Here is a 25172-nt window from a genome sequence, read left to right as displayed (position 1 = left end):
TTAGTAATTAGTCCAAAGTCCTAGGAATTTCCAGATATCGTATATAATTTCTAACCATTTATTTGATTATTTTTCTTCAATCTGCTCTCATCAAATGCAACCGATGTTCTGACAACGCACACTGGGTACCTTCTATTTATATGCCGGACTCATGCGGATTTCCCCACATTTATTTTATACACTCATTTTCCTATACCTGAATCTTATAGACCTAAAAATGCATTTGATTTCGATTAGACGGTTCAAAAGCTCACATGAGCTTATTTGTACTTGTTTGTTATCTTGCCGACTTAAACAAATACAGTTTTTAACACAAAAATGCTTATCTAACTCAAGAATACCTTAATACCAGAAAGTGCGTTTTCACTACATTACCCACGCCTCCAATTTAAGCGCCTCGCCATTACGTTTACCTTTACCAGAAGGTTACTTCTAAATTTTCAATTTAAATGTTATTTCTGTATCAGTTAAAGGGTAAGGAAAGCCTGAATATAACTTAAATTTTATATGAAAGCCATCATCAACCCTTTCATAACGCTGAAAGAGTTTTTAAAATCTGACAACTATTGAAAAAGATATGTCAGTTTGAAATTTAAGAAAATGGCTGATAATGGAGGCAGCCATTTAAGTGTGTTTATGACGTCATTTACACACTGCTGAATACTTTATTTAGCAAATAACCCTTTAAAAGACTAATTTTCTTATGTCTCTTGAGTATAAGGTGTAAAACATATTTTTGTTTCCAGTATTTTACAGTAAATAAGTAAATGCTATTCAAATGTGTATCTAAAAATTTAATAAATGCGCCATTTTGTTTTTTGTTGCCATCTTTAAATGATTTAAGAAATCCCAGCTGACAAAATTAACATTAGAACAACGTTGCCTTTCCCTTTAATAATCACAGTCCAATCACTTTCCACACTCTTCTATTAATCAATACTTAATAGCCTAAGTTTACCCTCTCTCATCTCAAACTTTATATCTTCTGGTCTGATCTTTGGATCTCTATCAACAAAATCAGTCATTTTAAACTCATAACTTGCCCCAAACTTCCCTCGCAGCAATTTCACAGAACCAAGTAATACTTCATCAAGTTTTACGTCCAAGTTCCCTTTTTGAGCTTGTCACTACTTGACTTATCACTACTAAAATCAAGCTCAAACACATGCTTCTCTGGCACTTTGCTATTTTTGCTTGAAGCCTCTACTTTGTTGGTCTCTTCTTCTGAACTAGAGTCTGAATTTATTGGCTTCGAGACAGTTTTACAGACCTTGCTTTTGGTTTTACTTAGAGCCTTACCTTTGATTTTGCTCAGCAATCTAGCCTGTGTAGTGGACGATACTTAACTCTTACTTAACTTTGACCTATAACAAAAGTTTACTAAAAATACATAAAGAAACATATATTTGGTAAAACTTAGTGGGATAGAAATTTCAGAAACATGGTCAAGAACGTTGTGAACGTGGTCGCCACACGGCATTTAAAGATTGCTGTTGTGATAGTTAATAAAAACTGTAAAATGATCCTTTGAAAGCAAATAATGCTTAAGTTTCGGTGAGTTATGTTTTAAACGTTTTGCAAATTTTTATCACAACAGGAAGCACAAGGCGTTTCTGTACCCCTGTACCCCCCCCCCCCTCCCCCTCCCCCCCCCCCACACACACACTTCTCACGCACCACGTATGGCCATAATGTATCAATATTGAACGTTTGCCATTATTGTGAACGAATGACCAGGATGATCTCTTCCGGCTCTTTCCGTTGAAAGAGAATCTTTGCGTTTCAAATAACTGTTAAAAGTATCCCGAATATGACCTTGAAACAATATGGCTGCGCCCATGAAATTGGTCGAATTTTGTAACACTCACGTTCTCACGCAGGATGAATAAAAGAATGAACCTGTAATTGAAAACTGTAAGCATGAGGATTCCAGCACATGTAACTAAGTGTTTCATTAGACTAACTCCAATATCTAGTAGACATTACAGCAGCATCAGTAGAAAATATTTGTGGAAAACAAATGCCAACCGGGTACATTCGGTAAGTCAGTAAGTTTGCATTTATTGCAAAAACGTTACTTCGCACCTTTCTATTTATCTATCTCTGAATACTGCCAACCCCTTTCGCGAGTGTTAAAGGCAGGAAATTGGATGTACGCATGCATTTTGGTCAGTGTTTCAGCTAGGCCTAAAATGATTCCCCCTCAAGACAATTCACTCCCAGACAATTCCCCCCCACGAAAGTTGTTGAATGATTAAGCGGTCAGCTGACAGCTACTACATAATTATTTGGTCTTCATTGTAAAAGAAAGACTCGTAAGCTGCTTGTTTAATATGAACTTAGGCGCTACCTAGAAGGCAGAGCTCCCTTGAAAAAGTCACCAGTGCCCCTTGAAAATTAAAGGAGTGCTGCTGGAATTATCTGGAATCAGTTTTAGGAAGTTTATGTTCATTAAGATCTAGATTCTATAATATTTTAAGAATTGATGATAATTCATGATTTCTGAATGAATGTCTTAGAATGCATTTAGATTAAATCTTGACATGCGAAAACTCTATAAATATGCTATATACGAACTAAAGAAAGTTACGGTCCTTTTTAAAAGGAAGAATGTGTCCAACTTTAACTAAGGCAAAAATACTGCTATGACAGACGTCTGGTATGGGAGAATGAAAATCATTTACATGTACAAAGCTTGTTTAAAATCCAAAAGACTAGCTATCTTTAAAAGTTGGTGATGAGAATTTAACCCAGAGAAAACCACTGTTTGCCGAAATTCTTGAAAACTTCTGTTTTATTTACTGAACTGCTAAGTTAACAGTCTATGACATTTTTATGGTTAATCTTTTAGCACCACTGGTATAGAATAGGAATGGTAGTAGGAGCCTTTTTGATGTTTGATAATTCATAGGCAATAGTTTTTTTTTCTAGTAATAAACTCTGGTCAGTGATTTTTAAGCTTGTGGATGAAATATATGAGAATGGGGAGAGTGAATGGGGAGAAGAGCATTATGTGCTTTTCACAGTTCAATGCCTGTATATTTTGATCCCAAAACTTTTTTTAAAGTAAATTTTATCTAAAGACAGAACTTTGGAACCTAACATCACTAACAAAACACTTGTTAAATTTCCCATGAATTACTTTATTTTTACAATGCTTTTAAAACTCATTATAAATAAATAAAAACTGAAATAAAAAATAAAAACAATAAAAAAATGCATCTGCTGAGGATCGAACTCAGGATCTTTAATTTCCAAAGCGAACTCGCTAACCACTGCACCAATGTGGAAGTATGACGTCATCAATTCAAATATAAGTATATATAATAAATTTCAGTTATGGAAGCGCGATGAAAATCGTTTCGCATTAAAATATTGTATTTTATCTGTTTTTTCTTCGTAAAAAAAGGTATTTAGCACTGAATTCTTATTATCAAACGCTCATTTACATTTTTATTCAACGTTCAAAGCAGTAAGCGAAACGCTTTTGTCGACCGTAAACAGCAAGCGTCTACTGACGTCTTACTGATTAATTACTATTAGCATTGTGTGCTGGAAGAAACCCGAACAACACCGATTCCAAAAAAGTACCACGAATTTTCAACTCGATAGTAATTCTTTACACAGTTTTATTCATTTTGTTTTTCACACGTTTAACCGTAATGCGACGCTGTCGGCGCCGCTTTGCGGCACCGGTAGCTCTGCTATTAATATTTACAAAATGACAGGTTGCAGACTGACTTGTCCTACAAATTACTTTTGATTTTTATTCGAGTCCGATACTGTTCATGCTAAGTATTACCCGCCGAGTTTTTAGCTCACCTGTCACAAAGTGACAAGGTGAGCTTTTGTGATCGCGCGGCGTCTGTCGTCCGTCCGTGCGTGCGTGTGTGCGTCCGTCCGTCCGTAAACTTTTGCTTGTGACCACTCTAGAGGTCACATTTTTCATGGGATCTTTATGAAAGTTGGTCAGAATGTTCACCTTGATGATATCTAGATCAAGTTCGAAACTGGGTCACATGCCATCAAAAACTAGGTCAGTAGGTCTAAAAATAGAAAAACCCTGTGACCTCTCTAGAGGCCATATATTTCACAAGATCTTCATGAAAATTGGTCAGAATGTTCACCTTGATGATATCTAGGTCAAGTTTTAAACTGGGTCACGTGGGGTCAAAAACTAGGTCAGTAGGTCTAAAAATAGAAAAACCTTGTGACCTCTCTAGAGGCCATATTTTTCATGAGATCTTCATGAATATTGGTCAGAATGTTCACCTTGATGATATCTAGGTCAAGTTCGAAATTGGGTCACGTGGGGTCAAAAACTAGGTCATTAGGTCTAAAAATAGAAAAAACCTTGTGACCTCTCTAGAGGCCATATTTCTCAATGGATCTTCATGAAAATTGGTCAGAATGTTCAGCTTGATGATATCTAGGTCAAGTTCGAATCTGGGTCACGTGGGGGTAAAAACTAGGTCAGTAGATCTAAAAATAGAAAAACCTTGTGACCTCTCTAGAGGCCATATTTTTCATGAGATCTTCATGAATATTGGTCAGAATGTTTACCTTGATGATATCTAGGTCAAGTTCGATACTAGGTTATGTGGGATCAAAAACTAGGTCAGTAGGTCTAAAAATAGAAAAACCTTGTGACCTCTCTAGAGGCCATATTTCTCAATGGATCTTCATGAAAATTGGTGAGAATGTTCAGCTTGATGATATCTAGGTCAAGTCCGAAACTGGGTCGCGTGCGGTCAAAAACTAGGTCAGTAGGTCTTAAAATAGAAAAACCTTGTGACCTCTCTAGAGGCCATATTTTTCAATGGATCTTCAGGAAAATTGGTCAGAATGTTCACCTTGATGATATCTAGATCATGTTCGAAACTGGGTCACGTGGGATTAAGAACTAGGACAGTAGATCTAAAAATAGAAAAACCTTGTGACCTCTCTAGAGGCCATATTTTTCATGAGATCTTCATGAATATTGGTCAGAATGTTCACCTTGATGATTTCTAGATCAGGTTCGAAACTGGGTCACGTGGGGTCAAAAACTAGGTCAGTAGGTCTAAAAATAGAAAAACCTTGTGACCTCTCTAGAGGCCATATTTCTCAATGGATCTTCATGAAAACTGGTGAGAATGTTCAGCTTGATGATATCTAGGTCAGGTTTGTAACTGGGTCATGTGCGGTCAAAAACTAGGTCAGTAGGTTCTAAAATAGAAAAACCTTGTGACCTCTCTAGAGGCCATATTTTTCACGAGATCTTCATGAAAATTGGTGAGAATGTTCACCTTGATGATATCTAGGTCAAGTTTTAAAAGTGGGTCACGTGCCTTCAAAAACTAGGTCATTAGGTCAAATAATAGAAAAACCTTGTGACCTCTTAGAGGCCATATTTTTCAATGGATCTTCATGAAAATTGGTCAGAATTTTTTATCTTGATGATATCTAGGTCACATGTGCTCAAAAACTAGGTCACTATGTCAAATAATAGAAATAACGACGTCATACTCAGTTCAACACTGGGTCATGTGGGGATAGGTGAGCGATTCAGGACCATCATGGTCCTCTTGTTATAATGTATTTTTTGTTGCTGTATGTTGCAGCAAGATATAGCAGCAAAAAAAATGTTATAAAATCTCGGCGGGTGATACTTACCACCATCTGCTTGAATTTTTGAAAACCGCGTTTTTCAGAATTATGGAATAAAGAAAAATTCATTGCATGGAAAATGATGTATCTAAGAAAATTGCTTCACAAGCTTGCTGGGTGTGTGTGTGTGTATGGGGGGTATTATATTGAGTTAGAAATGATAAATTTCCATTTTTCAACTAGAAGTCTCTCCACTTTCCTAATATGAACTTAGGTGCTACCTAGAAGGCAGAGCTCCCTTGAAAAATCACAAGTGCCCCTTGAAAATTAAAGGAGTTCTGCTGGAATTATTATTATTATAAATGGAGAAGAGAATGATGTGCTTTTCACAGTTCAATGCCTGTATATTTTGTTCCAAAAACCTTCTTAAAAAATAAGTTTTATCTACAGACAGTACATTGGAACCTGACATCATTAACAAAACGCTTGTTAAATTTCACATGAATGACTTTAATTTTTACAATGCTTTCAAAACTCATAAAAAAAAAACTGAAATAAAAAAGAAATTAAAAAAAAAAATGGCTCTCGTTGAGGATCGAACTCCCGACCTTTGGTTTTCAATGCAAACTCGGTAACCACTGCACCAATGTGGAAATATGATGTCATTGTCACAAATATAAGTATACATAATAAATGTCAGTTATGGGAGCGTGACGAAAATTGTTTCCCATTGAAAATATTGTATTTTATCTTTTTTTTCTTCGTAGAAAATGTATTTAGCACTAAATTCTTATTATCAGACGCTCATTTACATTTTTATTCAATGTTCAAAGTAGTGAGCGAAACGCTTTTGTCAACCGTAAACAGCAAGCGTCTTCTGAGTAACTGACGTCTTACTAATTAATTACAATGAGCATTGCGTACAGGAAGAAACCCGAACAACACCAATTCCACAACAGTACCACGAATTTTCAACTCTATAGTAATTCTATACACAGTTTTATTCATTTTCTTTTTCACACATTTAACCGTAATGCGATGCTGTCGGCGCCGCTTCGGTAGCTCTGCTATAAGGAGAAATGACTTCTAGGCTGTATCCCTGTGGTGCATGTGTAAAACAAACCATTGTCATTAACACATGCTGAATAAAAGTGTCACTTCCCATTATACTTCTTTAGAATTTTGTTTCAGTTGGAACATTTTTTTCAATTTGTATGGTTTGTACCCAACTTTTTTATCATGTACCCACATACTTTAGAAAATGTACCCACTTTTCAAAAAGTTGATGGGAATGCTGAGTCAAGGTGATAAATATATTCCGTTAATAAACTGTAAATTGTTGTTATCATTTTATGTGGGAGAGGTGGACCTCAGTCTGGTATGATGTGTGATGGTGTAAAATCATTTAAATGTATTTCATTTCCATAGGGTTTAGTTTTTTTATACTTTAATTTTGTTCATTGGTTTTTTTTAACAGACGAATTTAATGTAGGGAGAGTGTGATATCTACTAATTTTCTGAAAGTTCACTTAAAGTAATTTACATAAGCCTCTAAATCTAAATGTTGAAATGTATTTGCATATGTTGTGAGGAAAATGTGCACACATTTAATACAACAGAAAACTTACGACATGAAACGCACATGTATTGTTTTCCCGTCTAAATGTAATACAGAGTGCATCAGCAATACATTTTTAGTGCCATCAGTTCAGGATTTTGCTTTTGGTTTAAAATGTGAGATTCTGAACTATTTTCATATTAACATCCAATACATTGACGAATTTTGGGCTGCGACATCAAATAAAAATGGCTGCATCCTTAACGCTACGAGCTTAATTGGGAGAGGTGGTTATGAATGAATAACACAGATTACTCTATAATATTAAGGACTGGAAATATTACTTCCCGCTTTAAATTCTCTTTTGATTTATATTGACCTGAAAAGAGTATGGAGTAGCCCTTCTGCGAACATAATTATTTTCACAAGCGTGCTCAATTGATCTCATTTCAAATTTACTGAAAGTATCCTCAGAAAGAGATGTTAAACAAGAGGTTCTTACAGTTTTAAATATATATTTTTTGTGGTTCAATACTTTTTTTTTCTTCTTTAAAAACTGACAGCAACTTTGTGCATGTGAATAGTTCATTCGTGTTACGACGCTTTCTGTAAAAGAAGGTTCTTATCTGCAACATAATTATTGAAATTTATGTGCAAAAAAATAACATTTATGTCTAGAAAAATATTATAATGGTCTGACATAAGTATAGTATTTCGCGCTTTGAAACTCGTCGGCAACATAAACCTAATTTTGTAAGCTTGTCAATGCAACAATCAATAGTGGATTAAATGTCATCTAATATATTTTTCACACCTTGTGATGCAAACACACAGACTAATGTCGGCCATTGATAGAAATTCGGTGGTTAATTGAAAGTGATAGACATTCGGGTGTTAATTGAAAGTGCTGCTCTGTCATTGGGTTTATGTTCTGCAGCTGATCAGAACTTATAAAAAATATATTCTGTTCTATCATGCTATATGCCGACTGACACATGGTCATCTCACGGTTTGTATTTAGTACAATAAAAGCATGACTTGTCATATGTAAATTAAGCAATTGATGTGAGGAAATCGTTTATCATTGGTTATTTATTTTTATTCAAGCACTGATGGGAAATTACCTGTGAGTTTCCAAAGAAATCAAAATTTTCCATTGCGTAAGCACGTGTGACCTAATTTACTTAATGGAAAAGTACTCACTCACAGTGCTTCTGTTACTCTTGGTGATCCTATTACTTCCATTTTTAGTTTCATTAATTATGTCAGTGAAACAATTAGCGACCATTTCTAATTAGAATTTGCTGTCTTTTTTAGCTTGAAAAAGAATAGGTAGAGCAATTGGACTCACCCATGTGTCATCTTCCGCGTTGTCGTCCTGATTTGGTTATGTTTTTGTATGTAAGCTGGTGTCTTCGTAACCACTTGTGGGAATGGATTGAAACTTCACACATTTATTCACTGTGATAAACTGACTTACATTGTACAGGTTCCATAACTCTATTTTGCTTTTTTACAAAATTATGCTCCTTTTTTTCGACATAGCTGTTTTTGGTTAAGTTTTTGTATGTAAAGCTTGTATCTCAGTTCCCACTAACTTCACACACTTGTTCACTGTCATGATCTGACACAGGTTACATAACTTTACTTTGCATTTTTACAAAATTATGCCCCTTTTTAGCTCATCTGATTTTTTGAAAAAAAATGATGAGTTATTGTCAATACTTGATCGGCGTCTGCGTTGGCATTGGCGTCGCCTGGTTAAGTTTTATGTTTAGGTCAGCTTTTCTCCTAAACTATTATTGCTTTGAAACTTGCAACACTTGTTCACCATCAGTAGCTGGCCTGTACAGCAAGAAACAGAATTCTATCCTGCTTTTTGCAAGAATTATGGCCCCTTTTGGACTTAGAAAATATCAGATTTGGTTTTGTGTTTAGGTAAATTTTTCTCCTAAACTATCAAAGCTATTGCTTTGAAACTTGCAACAGTTGTTCACCATCAAAAGCTAACTCTGTACAGCAAGAAACATAACTTCATCCTGCTTTTTGCAAGAATTATGGCCCTTTTTGGACTTAGAAAATCATGGGTAGGACAATATTTCTATTACCGAGTATACAGAGACAAAAAAATCGTATGAGCATCTGCACCCGCAAGGCGGTGCTCTTGTTTGACTTTGCAGTTTCTTATTTATAGTTGTCAAACTTGCTACCAGTAGCCCATATGGGTGACTTCTTCAGAAGACTCTAAGTTATGTTAGTAGGGATAATACAAGATACAGAAGACACTCCAATCCCAGAAGCTTCCTTGGTTTGTTAGCATGCCAGACGAAAAGCACCAATACCTGGGACCCTAATACCAATGTTAGAAATTGTTAGTTATAGAACTCATACAGCCAATATTTTGAAAACTTCACATTTACTTTCATTTTGACCTGGGAAAAAGTTGAATAATATTCTGTGTGATGTACCATGTATCAAAATGTATGTACACAAAATGTATGTACATTGATGTAACTCTAATATATTTCTAGTTGTGATTGTGTGATATGATTATGTATTTGTAATTAAACTATAAAATTCTGAATTGGTATTTGTAATACTTGTGATACCAGTAATGTTTGATGTAGTTATGAAATATATACTTGCAATTTGCAAATCTATTTATATATTTACATTTATTTCAGTATTCAACAAAACCAAAGGTTGCAGCAGCTACGTGTGATACAGATACAGACAATGTGGAGAAAGCTGTCCAACAAGAACAGTTTGAGACAAAGGTGATCCAAATAAAAGTTCCGAGTGATTTATCAAAGTTCAGGGATCAAAACCAATTTCATTCAGTTACAAAACAGGCAGCAGTGAATAGTGAGACTACCTCGAAGAAGCTAAAAGAGGGATCTAATATTCCAACTGAAAGTGATACTCAGGATTTTACTATATTCCTCAAGCACTGTGGTGTTAAATTGGATGTAGACAATGGCAGACAAACAAAGGAAGTGGAAGTTAAGCTGCCAGATGAGAAGAAACTTTTACAACTCTATTTTGATTATGATGATGGTTTGAAGATAGACAGTACAAGTCCGTCAAAACATGTAGAATCAGTATCAGAGTATACATGGAGGGAGGTGAAATTGGATTACTCTAAACTGCCTCAGTATTACATGAAACTCTCCAAAATAAGATTGACTGGTAAAAATTTAACATACTTTTTCTGCGAATAATATGGCATGGGAAAGATAGCAGTCTCTAGTTTTAAGTAATCTTACTGAATGTTTATCACATTGTAAGCTTTTATAATCAAATGAATGCAAACAGTTTCGAGCATTTCTAGGCTAGTGTTAAATTGACGTTAATTTGTTCATAGGAGTCACCAGTAAAAATCTGTATTGTTTCTAGTGATATATCTTTTTGACTTGTTACTTTTCCATTCTCCTGTTACAGTTGTATTACATATTCACTAGATAATCACTACATACATATATAAAGATGTGCACTTTGTGCAGATATAAAATTATATCTTGCATTGTACTGTATAATGTGCTATAGTATGTACAGTATTTATTTTAAAAGTGTCTTGTTATACTTACTAACCAACCTGAGATACATTTGTTGCTACAGTTTACTGCAGGTTTTCAGTTATAATTTGACCAGGCTTTACATACCTTAATGAGATCAGTATATATTTTCAGTATGTTCAATGTGTATTGATCTTACATATCTATTAATAGGTTTGGTGGTTATAACAACAATGGCAGGCTATGCTGTAGCTCCGGATCCATTTTACCTGAGCACATTCCTTCTGTGTACTTTTGGTACAGCCCTCACTTCATGTTCAGCCAATGCTGTGAATCAGGTAAAATGTACATGTAACGTTGCTGAAGTGTTCTCACTTCATGTTCAGCCAATCCAGTGAATCAGGTAAAATGTACATGTGACATTGCTGAAGTGTCCTCACTTTGTATTCAGCCAGTCCAGTGAATCAGGTAAAATGTACATGTGACATTGCTGAAGTGTCCTCACTTCGTGTTCAGCTAATCCAGTGAATCAGGTAAAATGTACATGTGACATCGCTGAAGTATTGCTGAGGTGTCCTCACTTCGTATTCAGCCAATCCAGTGAATCAGGTAAAATGTACATGTGACATTGCTGAAATGTCCTCACTTCACGTTCAGCTAATCCAGTGAATCAGGTAAAATGTACATGTAACATTGCTGAAGTGTCCTCACTTCATGTTCAGCCAATCCAGTGAATCAGGTAAAATGTACATGTAACATTGCTGAAGTGTCCTCACTTCATGTTCAGCCAATCCGGTGAATCAGGTAAAATGTACATGTGACATTGCTGAAGTGTCCTCACTTCATGTTCAGCTAATCCAGTGAATCAGGTAAAATGTACATGTGACATTGCTGAAGTGTCCTAACTTCATGTTCAGCCAATCCAGTAAATCTGGTAAAATGTACATGTAACAAATCCAGAGAACCAGGTAAGATGTACATGTGATGTTGCTGAAGTGTCCTCACTTCATGTTCAGCCAATCCAGTGAATCAGGTAAAATGTACTACATGTAATGTTGCTGAAGTGTCCTCTCTTCATGTTCAGCCAATCCAGTGAATCAGGTAAGATGTAACATTGATGAAATGTACTACATGTATTGGTTCAGCCCTCACTTCATGTTTTAGATGTAGCATTTCTCAATAGTACTGTTATTAAAGCAATCAGGTAATGTGTAGAATTCCTGAAGTGTGTTGTTGGTAAAGCCGTCACGTCATAATGATCAAATTTATCTGCTGCTTAAGATGATATTATTTGTCAGTGTGAGAAATGTCTACTGAAAAAGGCTTTGTCAGCCACTTACAACATATTATGTGCTATTCAATACAAAAAAAAATTATACTTTAATGGTAATTGGCTGATATTTTGATCTTTCATTTTAAATCATTCTTAAAAGGTGTATAAATGACTTCTGCTTTATATATATATATGACAATCTGAACTGTTAATATTTAAAAGCATTACAGTAGACATTGTACTAGGAGACCACACAAAGGACCGCCAAAAAGTGGTCTCGTAATAGAAGCCTCTTAGAAGCTTTTAGTAAATTGTTACAGATAAGTCATAATTATGTTGAAGTGTTGATATACCATGCACGTCAAAGTTTGAAACTCTGATTAATATTGTTTGTGATTATTTTAACCTTTAGCCTGCTGGCGGCGAGTTATTCTGCCTTTGCGACCAGTGCAGACCAAGTTTAGCCTGCACATCCGTGCAGGCTAATCATGGTCTGCACTGTTCGCTATTCAGTCAGTAAATTTTTAGTGACCACCCCTTCAGATAATAAATGGTATTGCCCAAATTGAGTGATGGATCAGTCCATTTTAGAAATTTAGCAGGCTAAAGGTTAAGCTGTTGAATACTTTTCCTAGTTCACTGAAGGTGGCAGTTGTTGTTTGCTCAATTGTTAGAAAAGGTTAATGTGTATGTTTGCAAAAACACTCGCTACATAGATGGTTGTGGCAAGTTTTGTACAGGGTTGTTTAATACATACAGTATACATTTACAGATAATTTTATGTATTTGGGCTGGTTTTATTCGGTCACTGGTTGCATGATGAAAAAAGTCACCAAATGGGATGTTTATAGAAAGTAAAACTTTTGAGTGGGATTTAAAGTGGTTGCCTAATTAAAATAATTGCTTCATACACTTATGCCCTTTTCATTCTGGAACTTGGATTTGTACTTTTGGGGGCAAGACTCACTTCATGTTCAGTCTATATGTACAGGAGGATACATGCTATATACAGATAAACAGGTGTAGAAAATGTTATATGAAGTATCAAGACATTGCTGACATTTTACTGTTTCAGTATTTGGAAGTTCCATTTGATTCACAGATGAACAGAACAAAGAATAGGGTGCTTGTGCGTGGACATCTCAGGTATATATTTAGTACAATTGATAAACTGTCTATTTCAATATTGAGACTTGTCTGACTGCACGAGTTTGCTAGTTAACTGTACATGAATTTTTCAAGGCATTGCATTTAATTTTCACTGTTAAAGAAAAACAATAAAAAAAATTGATAACAGCTAATAAAGCCAGTTCTTACTTAATAAAATAAAATCAGGTCACTGAAAAGTTGATGCAAATTTTTTACTACACAGTACAAATACATTTACAAAGTGCTTTGGTGAGCTATTGTGATCTCTCACTGTCTGTCTGTCCACACTTTTCCTCAAACGACATCTCCTCTGAAACCGTGTGGTAAAGTCAATGATACTTGGCCCAGAGTTTCCTTGGGTGGTTGTTCAAGTTGTTCAAACCATTCCACATTGTTGCACAGCACATAGCCAGAGCTAGAAAGAGAAAATTCTTTAATCGACATCTCCCTCTAAACTGGTAGTCCGATTTTGACAAAAGGGTTTTTATGTAACCCTCTACCAAAAATAATTTCGATTCATTGAAAAACATGGCTGGCGGGGGCATATTCACTTTTCCATATACATGTATGTACTTAGTGGAAACTGTAGAAATATTGTTGTATGAAACTGGTAGCCCGATTTTAAATAAATTTTGAGATATATGCAAGTTGCATAATGCAACAAGAACCTTTTAAGGCTATGCATACTTTTTACTACAGTAAGTGAAGAACCATAATACTGGTCCGGCTGAGTGAAAATCCCACACTAGGTACACAACTAAATAGGAATATTATTCAGCATGTGAGTTTTTACACCTGAGATTTTGATTTCACTCTGCAAGACAAAGAGTTATGATTATGGTTCTTGACATAGTCAAAAATGTGCATTTAATATGTTCCGCATATCTTGAACAGTATTTGATCGGGAGTCATGAAACTCTATACCAATGTTGTGCAGTAGTGAACTTGTGCAGCATATGAAATTTTCACCTGGGGTTTTATTTGTGGTTTAACCCCTCTTACTGCGACCCACCCCTACAAAAAACTTTTTTTTTATCTTGTGTTTACTTAGTCTTGCATTGGGGCACCAGTGTACTACAGACAGACATCCAGTGAGTACCTAAGCCCAGTGGGCAAATTTCTGGGTTAAAGCTGCAATATTACCTAAACTATGTTAGTGTGACTTTAAACCCACCCAACAATAACGAAACTTAAAATTTCAGGTTTCATTTTGCCAACATAAACCTTATTCTCATTTAAATCATCCATGTCTGATTTCTTTTACAAACAAGACAAAAATGTAGGTTAAAACAAGATACAGTACTAAACTTGAAGTTGATATGATATTTCTGATATTACAGTCCGCTGCATGCTGTAACATTTGCTGTGATAACTGGGTCAACAGGACTGGTGATCCTCACCCTCGGTGTGAACCCTCTGACTGCGACTCTTGGAGCGTTTAACCTTGGTCTGTACACACTGGTTTATACACCAATGAAGAGATACAGTATATTAAATACCTGGGTTGGTTCCATTGTTGGGGCTATACCTCCAATGATGGGATGGACAGCATGCACAGGAATGCTGGAACCAGGTAAGTAATCTGTCATAATTACCAGTCTTGTTCAACCACTCGTTCAGAATTTAAGAATCTTTCATTACTTGTAGGTAACTGTTAAAACAGTAACATGGAAAGCATTGGAAACTCTTGTTTGCAAGAAATATAACTTATCAGTTCATGCACAAAGATGAGTGGGTGTAAAATCAGGGAAACATGTCACATTTTTGTATCCAGTAATACATGCTTAAGGTAATCCCAACTGTTTACCTGGCACATTTTTAGATTACCTGAATGAACTGATGGTTCAGGGTGAGGCAATAGTTTGTGTGGATGGTTCGGCATCCACAATTTACATAGACATCCTCACCTCAGACACTACTAGTCAGAATATCACAAAACTTGTTCTGTAGCATCTTCGCACTGTCCCTGCTCTTATTTGTTCAAATGAGGACACTTGGCCCCTTTTAGGGGCAGCTAGAGTTAAAAGTAGAAACGCCTTTGAATGACTTCTTCTAATGAACCACCTGATGGATCTTCATCAAATTTGGTCTCATTATTATAGCATCATTATAGGGTCTTCTCCCAATTTTATGCAAATTGGGGCACTTGGCCCCTTTAAGGAACCACTAGAGGTAAACATAGAAAAAACCTTTAAACATCTTCTCATGAACCACTCGATGGATCTTCATCCAACTTTATCTGTAAGATCATGATAAGGTCGTCTCTCAGGTCTATCAAATGGGGGCTTTTGGCCCTTTTAGGGCTGCTACAGCTAAAAATAGAAGATAACTATAAACAACTTCTTCTCATGATCTGCTTGATAAATAGTCAGTTTCAGGTTAAAGACTTAGAGCAACGATGGTCCTCTTGTCTCTTTTGAAGATCTGTATATTGCTACCCTACAATATGCTCATCTGGTGATAAATTACTTTCAGTGAATACCTAAGGATTTGCAAGTTAATGCAGTTCAAACATGAACACACCAACCAACCAATACTGCAATAATCTATATTCTTTTGCTAGTGCTTTACATCAGAAGTAAGCAGAAATGAAGCAGTTAGAAATACTAACCAAGTTATAACCCAATTCTCCCGGCATTTTGACATTCTGCATACTATTTGGTAGGTTTAAGAAGTCAGAAAACATTATGAGAGTAGAAACATTAAACTAAGTTTTCCCTAACACTGAAGCTTTTGTTATATACAGCACAGAATTATTTCTTGTACAATTTCTAGAATACAGTATGCAAGTAAAAGAATATTTTTGATAATAAATTGGTTGTAGTTGTAGATGAAAATATTTATGTCACAGTAACTTGGCATACCTTGTCACCTAAACAGATAACCTTGAGCTGAATATTCCGACCTGCATTATACTGGAAAGATTCTTACATAGAAGCGACTTAGTCTTGAACTAATTAATAAGTTGCATTTAGTAGCCTGTTTAGTTTCATAGGCATACAATAATCTGAGAATAGATAAATGTATTTAATTCAGGTAACCTACCAGTATATAAATTTAATTAGATTAACATCTTAGTTTACCGAAAAGTAAACATGGTTAACTCATTTTACCATCATTGTTTTACAGGAGCTTTGTTATTAGGAGCTATTCTATATGCCTGGCAGTTCCCTCACTTTAATGCATTAAGCTGGAATCTACGTCCTGACTATTCTAGAGGCGGATACAGAATGGCGAGTGTAGTACGACCAGAGCTATGTAAGCGTGTAGCTCTTAGATACAGTATAGGCATGATAGGACTGTGTAGCGCAGCTCCCCTCGTACATCTAACAACCTGGACATTTGCTGTCGATTCACTGCCACTCAATGTCTGGCTAGCTTACCTAGCCTGGAACTTTTACAGAAAAGGTGATAGCAATTCATCAAGAAGACTTTTCCGCTTTACATTAGTGCATATACCTGCACTCATGATACTGATGCTCATTGGCAAGAAAAGTGGACGTGATAACAACAGTGAAAATTGGCAATTATTACAATCATTTAAAAATCTGATATCAGTGACTTGATCACAATCAAAGTGTTAAAGCAACTGTCTTTCTGTTGTGTCTCAGAAGCAGCCATATTTGGTGAGCAAAAATATGCAAAATTATAGATTGGACTTACCCTGCAGAGATGTGTACATGTTAATGAAATCTTACAAAAAATATATAACATTGAGTTACAGATGATGATTTAAACCGGAATTCCGTGGTTTTATAGGCATAGTACTGGAAAGCCGAATAATTACACACATGCTTATGAAATCAGTGATTTACTATAAAACCTATTCATACTTTAGACACTTTTTTTTTATCAAAGCAACAATGTACTATCTGAAGCTTTTAAAGTTAATTTTCTCAGAAACATTTAATAGTGTTAAATGTAAGCATGCAATATTGATAACTGATGCAAAAGTTGTCTTTCTTCGCCATCACATGTTACAGTGTTTTACAAAATTCATAACATGTATTTGATATAATCAAAACTTCCATGTCAAGTTATATTTCGACAATTTGAAGGACTAGAGTGGTGGGGAGTTACTGCGTCTGTGTCATGCATCTTTGGAAATTCATACAGTCACTCTGATTACAGGCCTAAATGTTCCCACATTTTGTTTACAGAGACTAGACAAATTAATATGATGCCAAGGTCGGCCTTTCAGTTTCTTTGTAACTGTTAAACACTTGTATATTTAACTAGTAGCCAGCATCTGACCACATAATTTAGCCCTCCCCACCCCCATCCATTCAAATTGTGTCATGCATATTTTAATTTGACCCAGTTATCAGAGCTACCGGAACTGTTATTCAGCATGTGAAGTTGTGCACCAGGCGTTTTTATTGGGATCTCAAACAGCCATACCAGATTTATGGCCTTCGACTTAGTCAAAAATATGCAAGGGCTTAAAACTTGTTGCATGTATGTCAAAAAGTGTTTGACCTAGGATTTTGTTGCATTACAGGAATATTATTCAGCAAGTGAAGTTGTGCACATAGGGTGTTGTTAGATTTCATTTAGCTAGACCAGTGTTATGTTCCTTGACTTGGTGAAAAATACACCTAAAGTGCTTAAAAGTTTATGTTGCATGAAATCATGTACAGTGACAAGAAATGGGGTCACTTAATGGTGGAGAGAAAACTGAACAGAGGAGCTTAAATTTGTATTTTCATTTAGAAAATAATTTCAATCTGTTTTTCTATAGGCATCCATTATTTATATTGTTAACAAATTCAAGATTATTTATTAACTTTAGTTAACATATATATTGTGTGTACCAGTTGTTCTTTCAGTTTATTGAGGGTTCACCTGTGAATCAGTCTTGATAACAACTTCTATTTATGCCCTTTTATATAACAGAAGAATAAATGAGCCTTGCCATGAGAAAACCAACATAGTGGGTTTGCGACCAGCATGGATCCAGACCAGCCTGCGCATCCGCATTGTTGGTTTTCTCATGGCGCGGCTCAAATAGCTTTGTATGTTGGTACATCAGCTGTCATCATGCCTTGAACCACTGTACATTTATGTTTTACAAAATTTCTAGTTAACAGTTTCTGTATAAAATATTTATTCTAGCATTAAACTGTCGTTCTTGTCACTTTTCCAGGGTGTACAGGAGAGTAAACATGTGTTAAGAGAGAGATTCATGCTCTCATACTGTTAAAACATCTTTTTATATATGCACATTCCTTGTCATAGTGTTAACATACTACTGCCCCAAAATGGATAATTTTGTGTTATTTTGTAGCACTATGTATTAGGAATTAAAAATCTGTAATTTCAAGAGGTAGATATCTCAATGCTCTTAAATTTTATTAATCCCCTGCCACAAGTGGTAGGGGATTATAGGAATGGTCTCCATCCTTCTGTCCATCCGTTTGTAACATGAAGGATTTTCACGAAACTTTAGTGAAATGATCACCTCATCAGGACGATGTGCAAATGGTCCGCTCTGTATCTCCTAAACGCCTTGAAAGATTTTCATGAAACTTTAGTCAAATTATCACCTCATCAAGACGATGTGCAAATGGTCCGCTCTGTATCTCCTAAACCCCTTGAAAGATTTTCATGAAACTTTAGTCAAAGATGACCTCATCAAGACGATGTGCAGAACTCATGAGTCAGTCATGTCGACGCAAGCTCACAGCTCGAAGTCAAAGGTTTGAGCCTTCCATTTGTGCTCACTCTGTATCTCCTAAACCTCTTGAAGGATTTTCAAATTCATTGACGACGTCATACATGGACTATAAAATATACTTAACAATGTCAGTGCTTCCTCCCAATACCATCAACCCTTTCACTATCCAGAACAGCGGCGGTGGATATAGCTGTCTATCAGACTGCCTTGTTAAAGTTGGAAATGCATGCAATTCTATGGAGAAACCCTAACATGAACTTTTATTTGTTACGTAAATATAGCTGACAGTTGAAAAACTGGCAGTTGTTAACTTGTAAATATTTCGTCTGGATGACCAGTTATTTTCCAAATAAAGGTTGGCTAAAAGGGTTGATTTGTTTAAGTATTTTTAAAAATGATGCTTGATATTTTGTGAATGACTTTTGCATAAGAAATGTTACCTGGTCAGTGTGAAAAAATAAATAGAATGTAACAAACATATATTAACACCAAAACTGTTTTAAAAATCTACACGACTGTTTTATCAATAAACTCTGTCATATACTGTTGCTTTGTTTGTTGATACTTTAAATGATACAAATGACACCACACAGGAACGTTCCTGGAGGAATTATATACCACCTAGAAATGAAGCATATTGGCAAAATTATTTTGGAAATGAAAATTAAACAAACCTTGCTTTTTGTGTTATTATTGTGTACAAGTCTGATTGAAGAAGGCTCCCAGTGTTACTAATCAAGTTACATCGAATAAGGAATAACAAATTTTATGCTTTTCAGTAGCCTGGGTTCCAGTCTGTTGATTTTTCATGTGCTTTTGTTCGGCAAATCCACACCATCAGAAACTAAACGACCAGTAACAGCGACTTGCTCATACATATGAAATAGCTGGTATATCATGAAAAAGCAAAAAAATTTCAGATATCTCATTAATTTTGTTCTCAGCATCTGTTGCATGTGAGAAAGTTCCCTCTTTAATATTTGAGAAATGGAAATAAATCCACAAGAATATCAAGAATTTGCTGAATGCATAATCAATAGATAGGAATGTCACACAACAGTATAAGGACATAAGGAATGGTATGAAATATATAAATTGTCTGTCTGATCTTTGACCTGCAAGTATGACCTTTGACCCAGCATTACTGAAAGCTGTAGTATCTATCCTGGCTGAAAGCTACATTCTGATTGTGCGAAGTAGAGCAACAATTCTATTTTTTGAAAAGATGAGAATAAGACCTTTAGGCTGGCTAAACTGCAGGTCGACATTCAAACTGCAATTATACTCAACACTTTGGATAAAATCATGCAGTATTTTCTTTAAAGCCCAGTTTTCCTATCAATTTGGCCTTTGGACCACCAGGCTGAATTCACAGGAAGTACAATTTGGAGATGGATAGACAGACAACTGTACAAAAACAATACTTTGCCCCAAAAATTTTAAAACACCACATTAGAATGAAAAGGTTCAATCTGTATTCTTCAATAGCATTTACCAATATGCATCTGCTGTAAAAAATCTAAGGTATACTCCAACATACTTGCAGAGGTATAGAAAGAAAGGCAAAGGTTTTAGGTAAAATGGTGTTCTTAGTGAAGGTTTGTTGTATAAGGTCATATCTGGCACACGTCCTTGTTATTCTGAATGGTTGTGCAGAATTGGATTGAGTTGTGAGATAAAAAGTCCCTTTTGACAAATCGGTCCATATTCCTCCAAGCAGTTTGATCAAAGGTAAATCATAAACCCTTACAAATATTTTAGGCGTTGAGATATTTGCTGTAGCAGTTCAAGTGTATTGTTAGAAGTAGCCCCAATATATACATAGCCACCATTTGCAAAGAAATTTTCACAATGAATTGTGGTGTAAATCGAGACATAAAAAAAACCCAAAAGAAATCTGTAAATTACTTTGCTGTGGGGGTGCAGATTGAGAATGACTATACAATTATTGATAAAGAGAGGGAACAAGCAAACAAGAGACCAAATTGGGCCCCCCCCCCCCCCCCCCCCCCCCTCCCCCGAGTTGCTCACCTGAGGAGGACCACAGCCTTAGGACCTTGCTTCCGAGAAACTATGGTGAACATAAACAAAGCAGTTCATTATTTCTCCCATATATAGTGCGGGAGACGTACTGATTAAGTGCTGTCTGTCTGTATGTAACAAAGTTTGTCTGGACCATGCAACTCCTCCATCACTGGATGGATTTACACCAAACTTCACAAGAGGGATCATTGCCAGACCTAGTTGTGCATGTTATTCGCATTTTCTGACTTTATGATTATTTTATTTTAAGTTATGGCCTTTAATCAAACTGGAGTGCAGTGCCAAGCATCACTGTGCATATTTGCATGTTTTTGGTTTAGTGCTTTGCAGCGAGTTATGGCAACTGCTCCAGTACCACCTGGAGGAATTAAACCAAACTTTAGTGATTATGTCATGGGCATGTTCCCGTTTGTTTCAGGAGAGTTACGGCCCTTTATTCGTCAAATTTTATATCGACTTCTCTTTCATGATTAGGCAGATTTTCTTACTGTAGTTATATATACTTATCTTGGCATGTTCCGGTTCAGTGATTTTCAGCAGAGTTATGACCCTTGATTTGTCAAATTCTTTCACATGTGCTACTTCTCTTATAGCACTGGTCTGAGTTCCACCAAACTCAAGCCAAGCCAAATATAAAGTTGGAATGTTATGGTTCAGTGATTTTTCCCTGGTGTAATGGCAACTTAATAGGTGACATTTTACAATTCTTGCACGAAAGCCATTGGAGACTATTTTTTTGTTTTAAAAGTTATTTTAAGTTTTTTTTAGCTCATCTCAAGGAGACCTGTTGTGACCCCCACCCCACCCCTTATTAAGTTCTGCTCTGAACATAAAAAAAGGGTAAAACCTTGGCTATAGAGACGCCTCACACAATACTTCTGTTTTTTTTCAAAACGTGCATATTATAAATTTGCGAGACCTTCTATTGATGCTACAATGTTCTATGAATAGTTGATTTCAACTTCTTTGGCACAGGTACTGGATTTTTAACACAAAGATAATTTTTTGTTCCAACACTTCGGATTGATCGAGATAGGTGGCCAGAAAAGCAAATTCCAATGTATGCAACTTTATATTCTTGGGCAGTCGTCCATAGCCCCTGAATTTTAGGATGAAATGCCCATATACTGAACCCTGTATTGCTCACCTGTTAAATTTGGCCTTTAATATCAAGATAACATTCAAAGTTTCACAAGATAGGGTCATAAATGTGGCCTCTAGGGTGATAAGCTTTTCCTTTGATTTAACCTGTGACCTAGTTTTTGACCCCATGTACCCAGTTTTGAAATGGCCTAGAGATCACTGTGCAAGTCTGTATCATAAAATTTTGCCAATTTAATGGGCCCTAACTCTAGAACCCATGATGGGATCTAGCCAGTTTTCCAAAGGAACAGAGATATTAGGCCAATACAAGTTGTGTGCAAGTTTGATTAAAATCAATTGCAAAATGTGGTCTCTTTTGTGTTCACAAAAAATTGTAAACAGACAACAGACGATCACGAACGCTCACCTTGTCACTAAACAAGTTGTGTGGAAGTTTAAAATCCATTACAAAATGTGGTCTCTTTTTTGTGTTCACAAGAAATTGTGAACAGACGACAGACGATCACAATGCTCACCTTGTCACTAGGTGACAAGTGAGCTAATAAAAATTTGAAAGACATTGTGTCTGAAATCATTCGTCCTCCATTTCTGGTTGGCAGTTACAGACAAGGTTTGTACTGGTAAAAAATCCAGGAACACTGGTTGGGTTAACTGCCAGCCATTACATAACTAAATTACTGTTGAAAACGTGTTAAACCCAAAACAAATCAAGGGAGTGTACAAAACAAAACAGCATTTGTCACTTTTAATTGTTCATCTAGAAGACATAAATAAAGACGAGATGAATATGTACAATGACTGAACATATGATAAAAATCGATATTGCAGGAACACAAAACAAGGTCTCTCTCAATATTTATTTATATTTTAGATTGTTTTGCTTTGTTTATTTCATTCATCAGTTCTTTCATGTACAGAATTTCGCGCTGTAATGATTCAACCTTTTCACGCAGTTCCTTATTTTTATCGGAGAGACGAACTTCCTGTTCCTGCAATGTTTCCTTTTCATGACGTTTCTTTTCTCGATACCGAGTGGCTGCATTCTTGTTTTGCATTTTCTTTCTCAACCTTTTGTCAGAAACTGGACTATTATCTGAATCATATGGACTTGATTTAGTTTTTACTTTCTTGCTTTTTGATTTAAGTTTAGTAAAGTCCTCACTTGACACTTGAATACTTTTAGCAGTACTTGACATATTACTGTCACTAAGACAACTTGAATCAACTGTGGTAATGTCATGGCATGTCTCTGCCGGTGAGGTGGGACTTGAAGACAAGACTGATTCAATATCGGCGTTACTCAATGGTGAACTTGCATCCTGATTTTCAACATTAAAGGAATCTTCATGTAAAACAACAACAGAGTCCTCCAGTGATGATACAGAGTTGAACAATAAATTTTGACCAGAATGTACAGGTAGAATTTCAATTACATCCCCATTGTCCAATGATATTTCTGGTTGAATCAAGTCTTCAAAAGAATGGATGACTTGATTATCAACACCTCCAAGTAAAGTGTTCAGACTGTCATAGCCTGGAAAGTCTATATCTGGGACCTCTGCAGCTGGAGAAATTACAGACGGGGTTTCAACTTGCTCTATAGGCTGCATCAAATCTAGCGACAGTTCGGTCTTAGCTGGCTGCTGTCCGGTCAAAAGTGCCTTCAGTAGCTCAAATGCAGCCTGTTTCATCCCCTCTTTGCGAGGCTCTTGTTTTTCAACTTTCACTACAGTGGGACCAATCCCACTGCTGCTGTCAGAGTTGAGGAGGTTTTGGAAATCCACCGTTTCCATCCATTCTTCTCCAAAAGAGTCTGAAAAAATGTCATATTACTTCAGGAAATGGGTAACTAAAAAACAGACACAATAACAAAGATAGTGATTATATTCACTAAAGATCCAAGTTCACTAGTAATAGTATTCAACCTTTTCAAGTGAAAATGCATAGAAATTAAGTTCAAACAGTCTCTATGAAATAACCTATCTGTAATATATACACAAAAATGAAGAGGCCTAGTTTCTGTACCAAAATAATATAAATAGAATCATAGATATTAATACCTGCATGAGAATCTGCAAGAAGCAAGTCCTCTAGCGACTCCTGGGCAGCAGTTTGATGTTTAAGACCCCCATCTAGGCCCAGATCAAGAATGCTGCCATCAGTACCCAGGTCATCGGCAAACAAGTCTGCCGACAGACCAAACGTATCCTCCAGGAAGTTCATTTGTTGGTCCGTGAACTCCATCTTGCTCTATGTTTGTTTGACTTTCAAATTTGGCAAATGCCAGGAATAGGATATGGTGAAAGGACCTGCAATAAAAAATGTATGACAATGTCACCAATGAACTACTAAATACACTTAATTTTAACAATTTTCAAAATGTACTATTATGTAGTGCTGAGATGTGCCATATGTTGTAGACTTAATGCTGTGATGATAGAGGATATGTATTCTACACCAGTGACATACAATAACCATTTGCTTTGGAAGCACCTGCTTTAATATGCTGCAAATATTTGTTCCTAGGTCTTGAGGGCGCCGTCTTAAGACTGACCACATTCCCGACTGCTGGCTCAGGGGATTCTTACTTAAATATAGAAAGTGGAAATTCTAAAGTAGCACGGTTATCCTATTTGGAACAACAATAGTAAAGGAAAGTCACCGAGCTTGAGACCACTTTAATAAGGGCAAACCCCAATCTCCTAACCCTGATGACTAGGGTATAGGCCTTGTGACTCGGGGTCATGTATCTAACCTCATGATCGAGTACACCATTCATTCTTCTTTGGGTCAAATATAAAATATTTCACATTTACACACAATCATAACTGGATAAAGAAGCAAGTAGGAAAAGACTAAATTTCAAATCATAACGAAGCATCAAGCAAATGTCTAAATTAATCATTCTGAACGGGCCGTTAGCCAATATGGCGGATATGCCACGTTGTTTCTGAACAATACATGAACACAGAAACTATTCTTTTGTCGTAAATTATTTACTTTACAAAATAATAAAGAATTGTGTACTTACGCCATGTTGATAATGTAAATTGTTCTTGGTGCAAAGCAATGCTTTTGCACGGGCTTGTTGTGCCGGATCACTCTTCCATTATTGCGGTTGCGTTGTTTCGTTGTTCCGTGTTCGTCACCTTGTTATCATGTTTTGGCGCATTAGGATTATTCCCTACCTTTTCTGCCGAAAGTAGTTCGATTTTCTACGCATGAATTTGATATGTTTTCCATGCACGATGCTTTTACAAACAA

At 36.0% G+C, this 25172-nt stretch overlaps 2 protein-coding genes across 2 annotated transcripts; one reads left to right on the top strand and one right to left on the bottom strand.

Annotated features, from left to right (window-relative positions):
• Positions 1-1810: 1810 nt before the first annotated feature.
• On the top strand, positions 1811-19305 carry LOC123564101 (protoheme IX farnesyltransferase, mitochondrial-like). The gene is made up of 6 exons (XM_045357414.2): positions 1811-2040; positions 9832-10336; positions 10876-11000; positions 13011-13081; positions 14425-14657; positions 16214-19305. Exons 1-6 carry the CDS (start codon positions 1921-1923, stop codon positions 16648-16650), a joined length of 1491 nt encoding a protein of 496 aa, XP_045213349.2. The 5' UTR covers positions 1811-1920; the 3' UTR covers positions 16651-19305.
• Positions 19306-22640: 3335 nt separating this feature from the next.
• On the bottom strand, positions 22641-25097 carry LOC123564103 (cyclic AMP-dependent transcription factor ATF-4-like). The gene is made up of 3 exons (XM_045357416.2): positions 24940-25097; positions 23969-24217; positions 22641-23721 (listed from the first exon to the last, which is right to left on the bottom strand). The coding sequence occupies exons 2-3, from the start codon at positions 24150-24152 to the stop codon at positions 22769-22771; spliced, it is 1137 nt and encodes a 378-aa protein (XP_045213351.2). The 5' UTR covers positions 24153-24217; positions 24940-25097; the 3' UTR covers positions 22641-22768.
• Positions 25098-25172: the final 75 nt, after the last annotated feature.

Source organism: Mercenaria mercenaria, chromosome 2 (assembly GCF_021730395.1).
Source record: "Mercenaria mercenaria strain notata chromosome 2, MADL_Memer_1, whole genome shotgun sequence".
In the NCBI taxonomy this organism is placed as follows: Eukaryota; Metazoa; Mollusca; class Bivalvia; order Venerida; family Veneridae; genus Mercenaria; species Mercenaria mercenaria.
The sequence above is the reverse complement of the archived record's forward strand: the minus strand, read 5'-3'. Positions and strand labels throughout refer to the sequence as shown.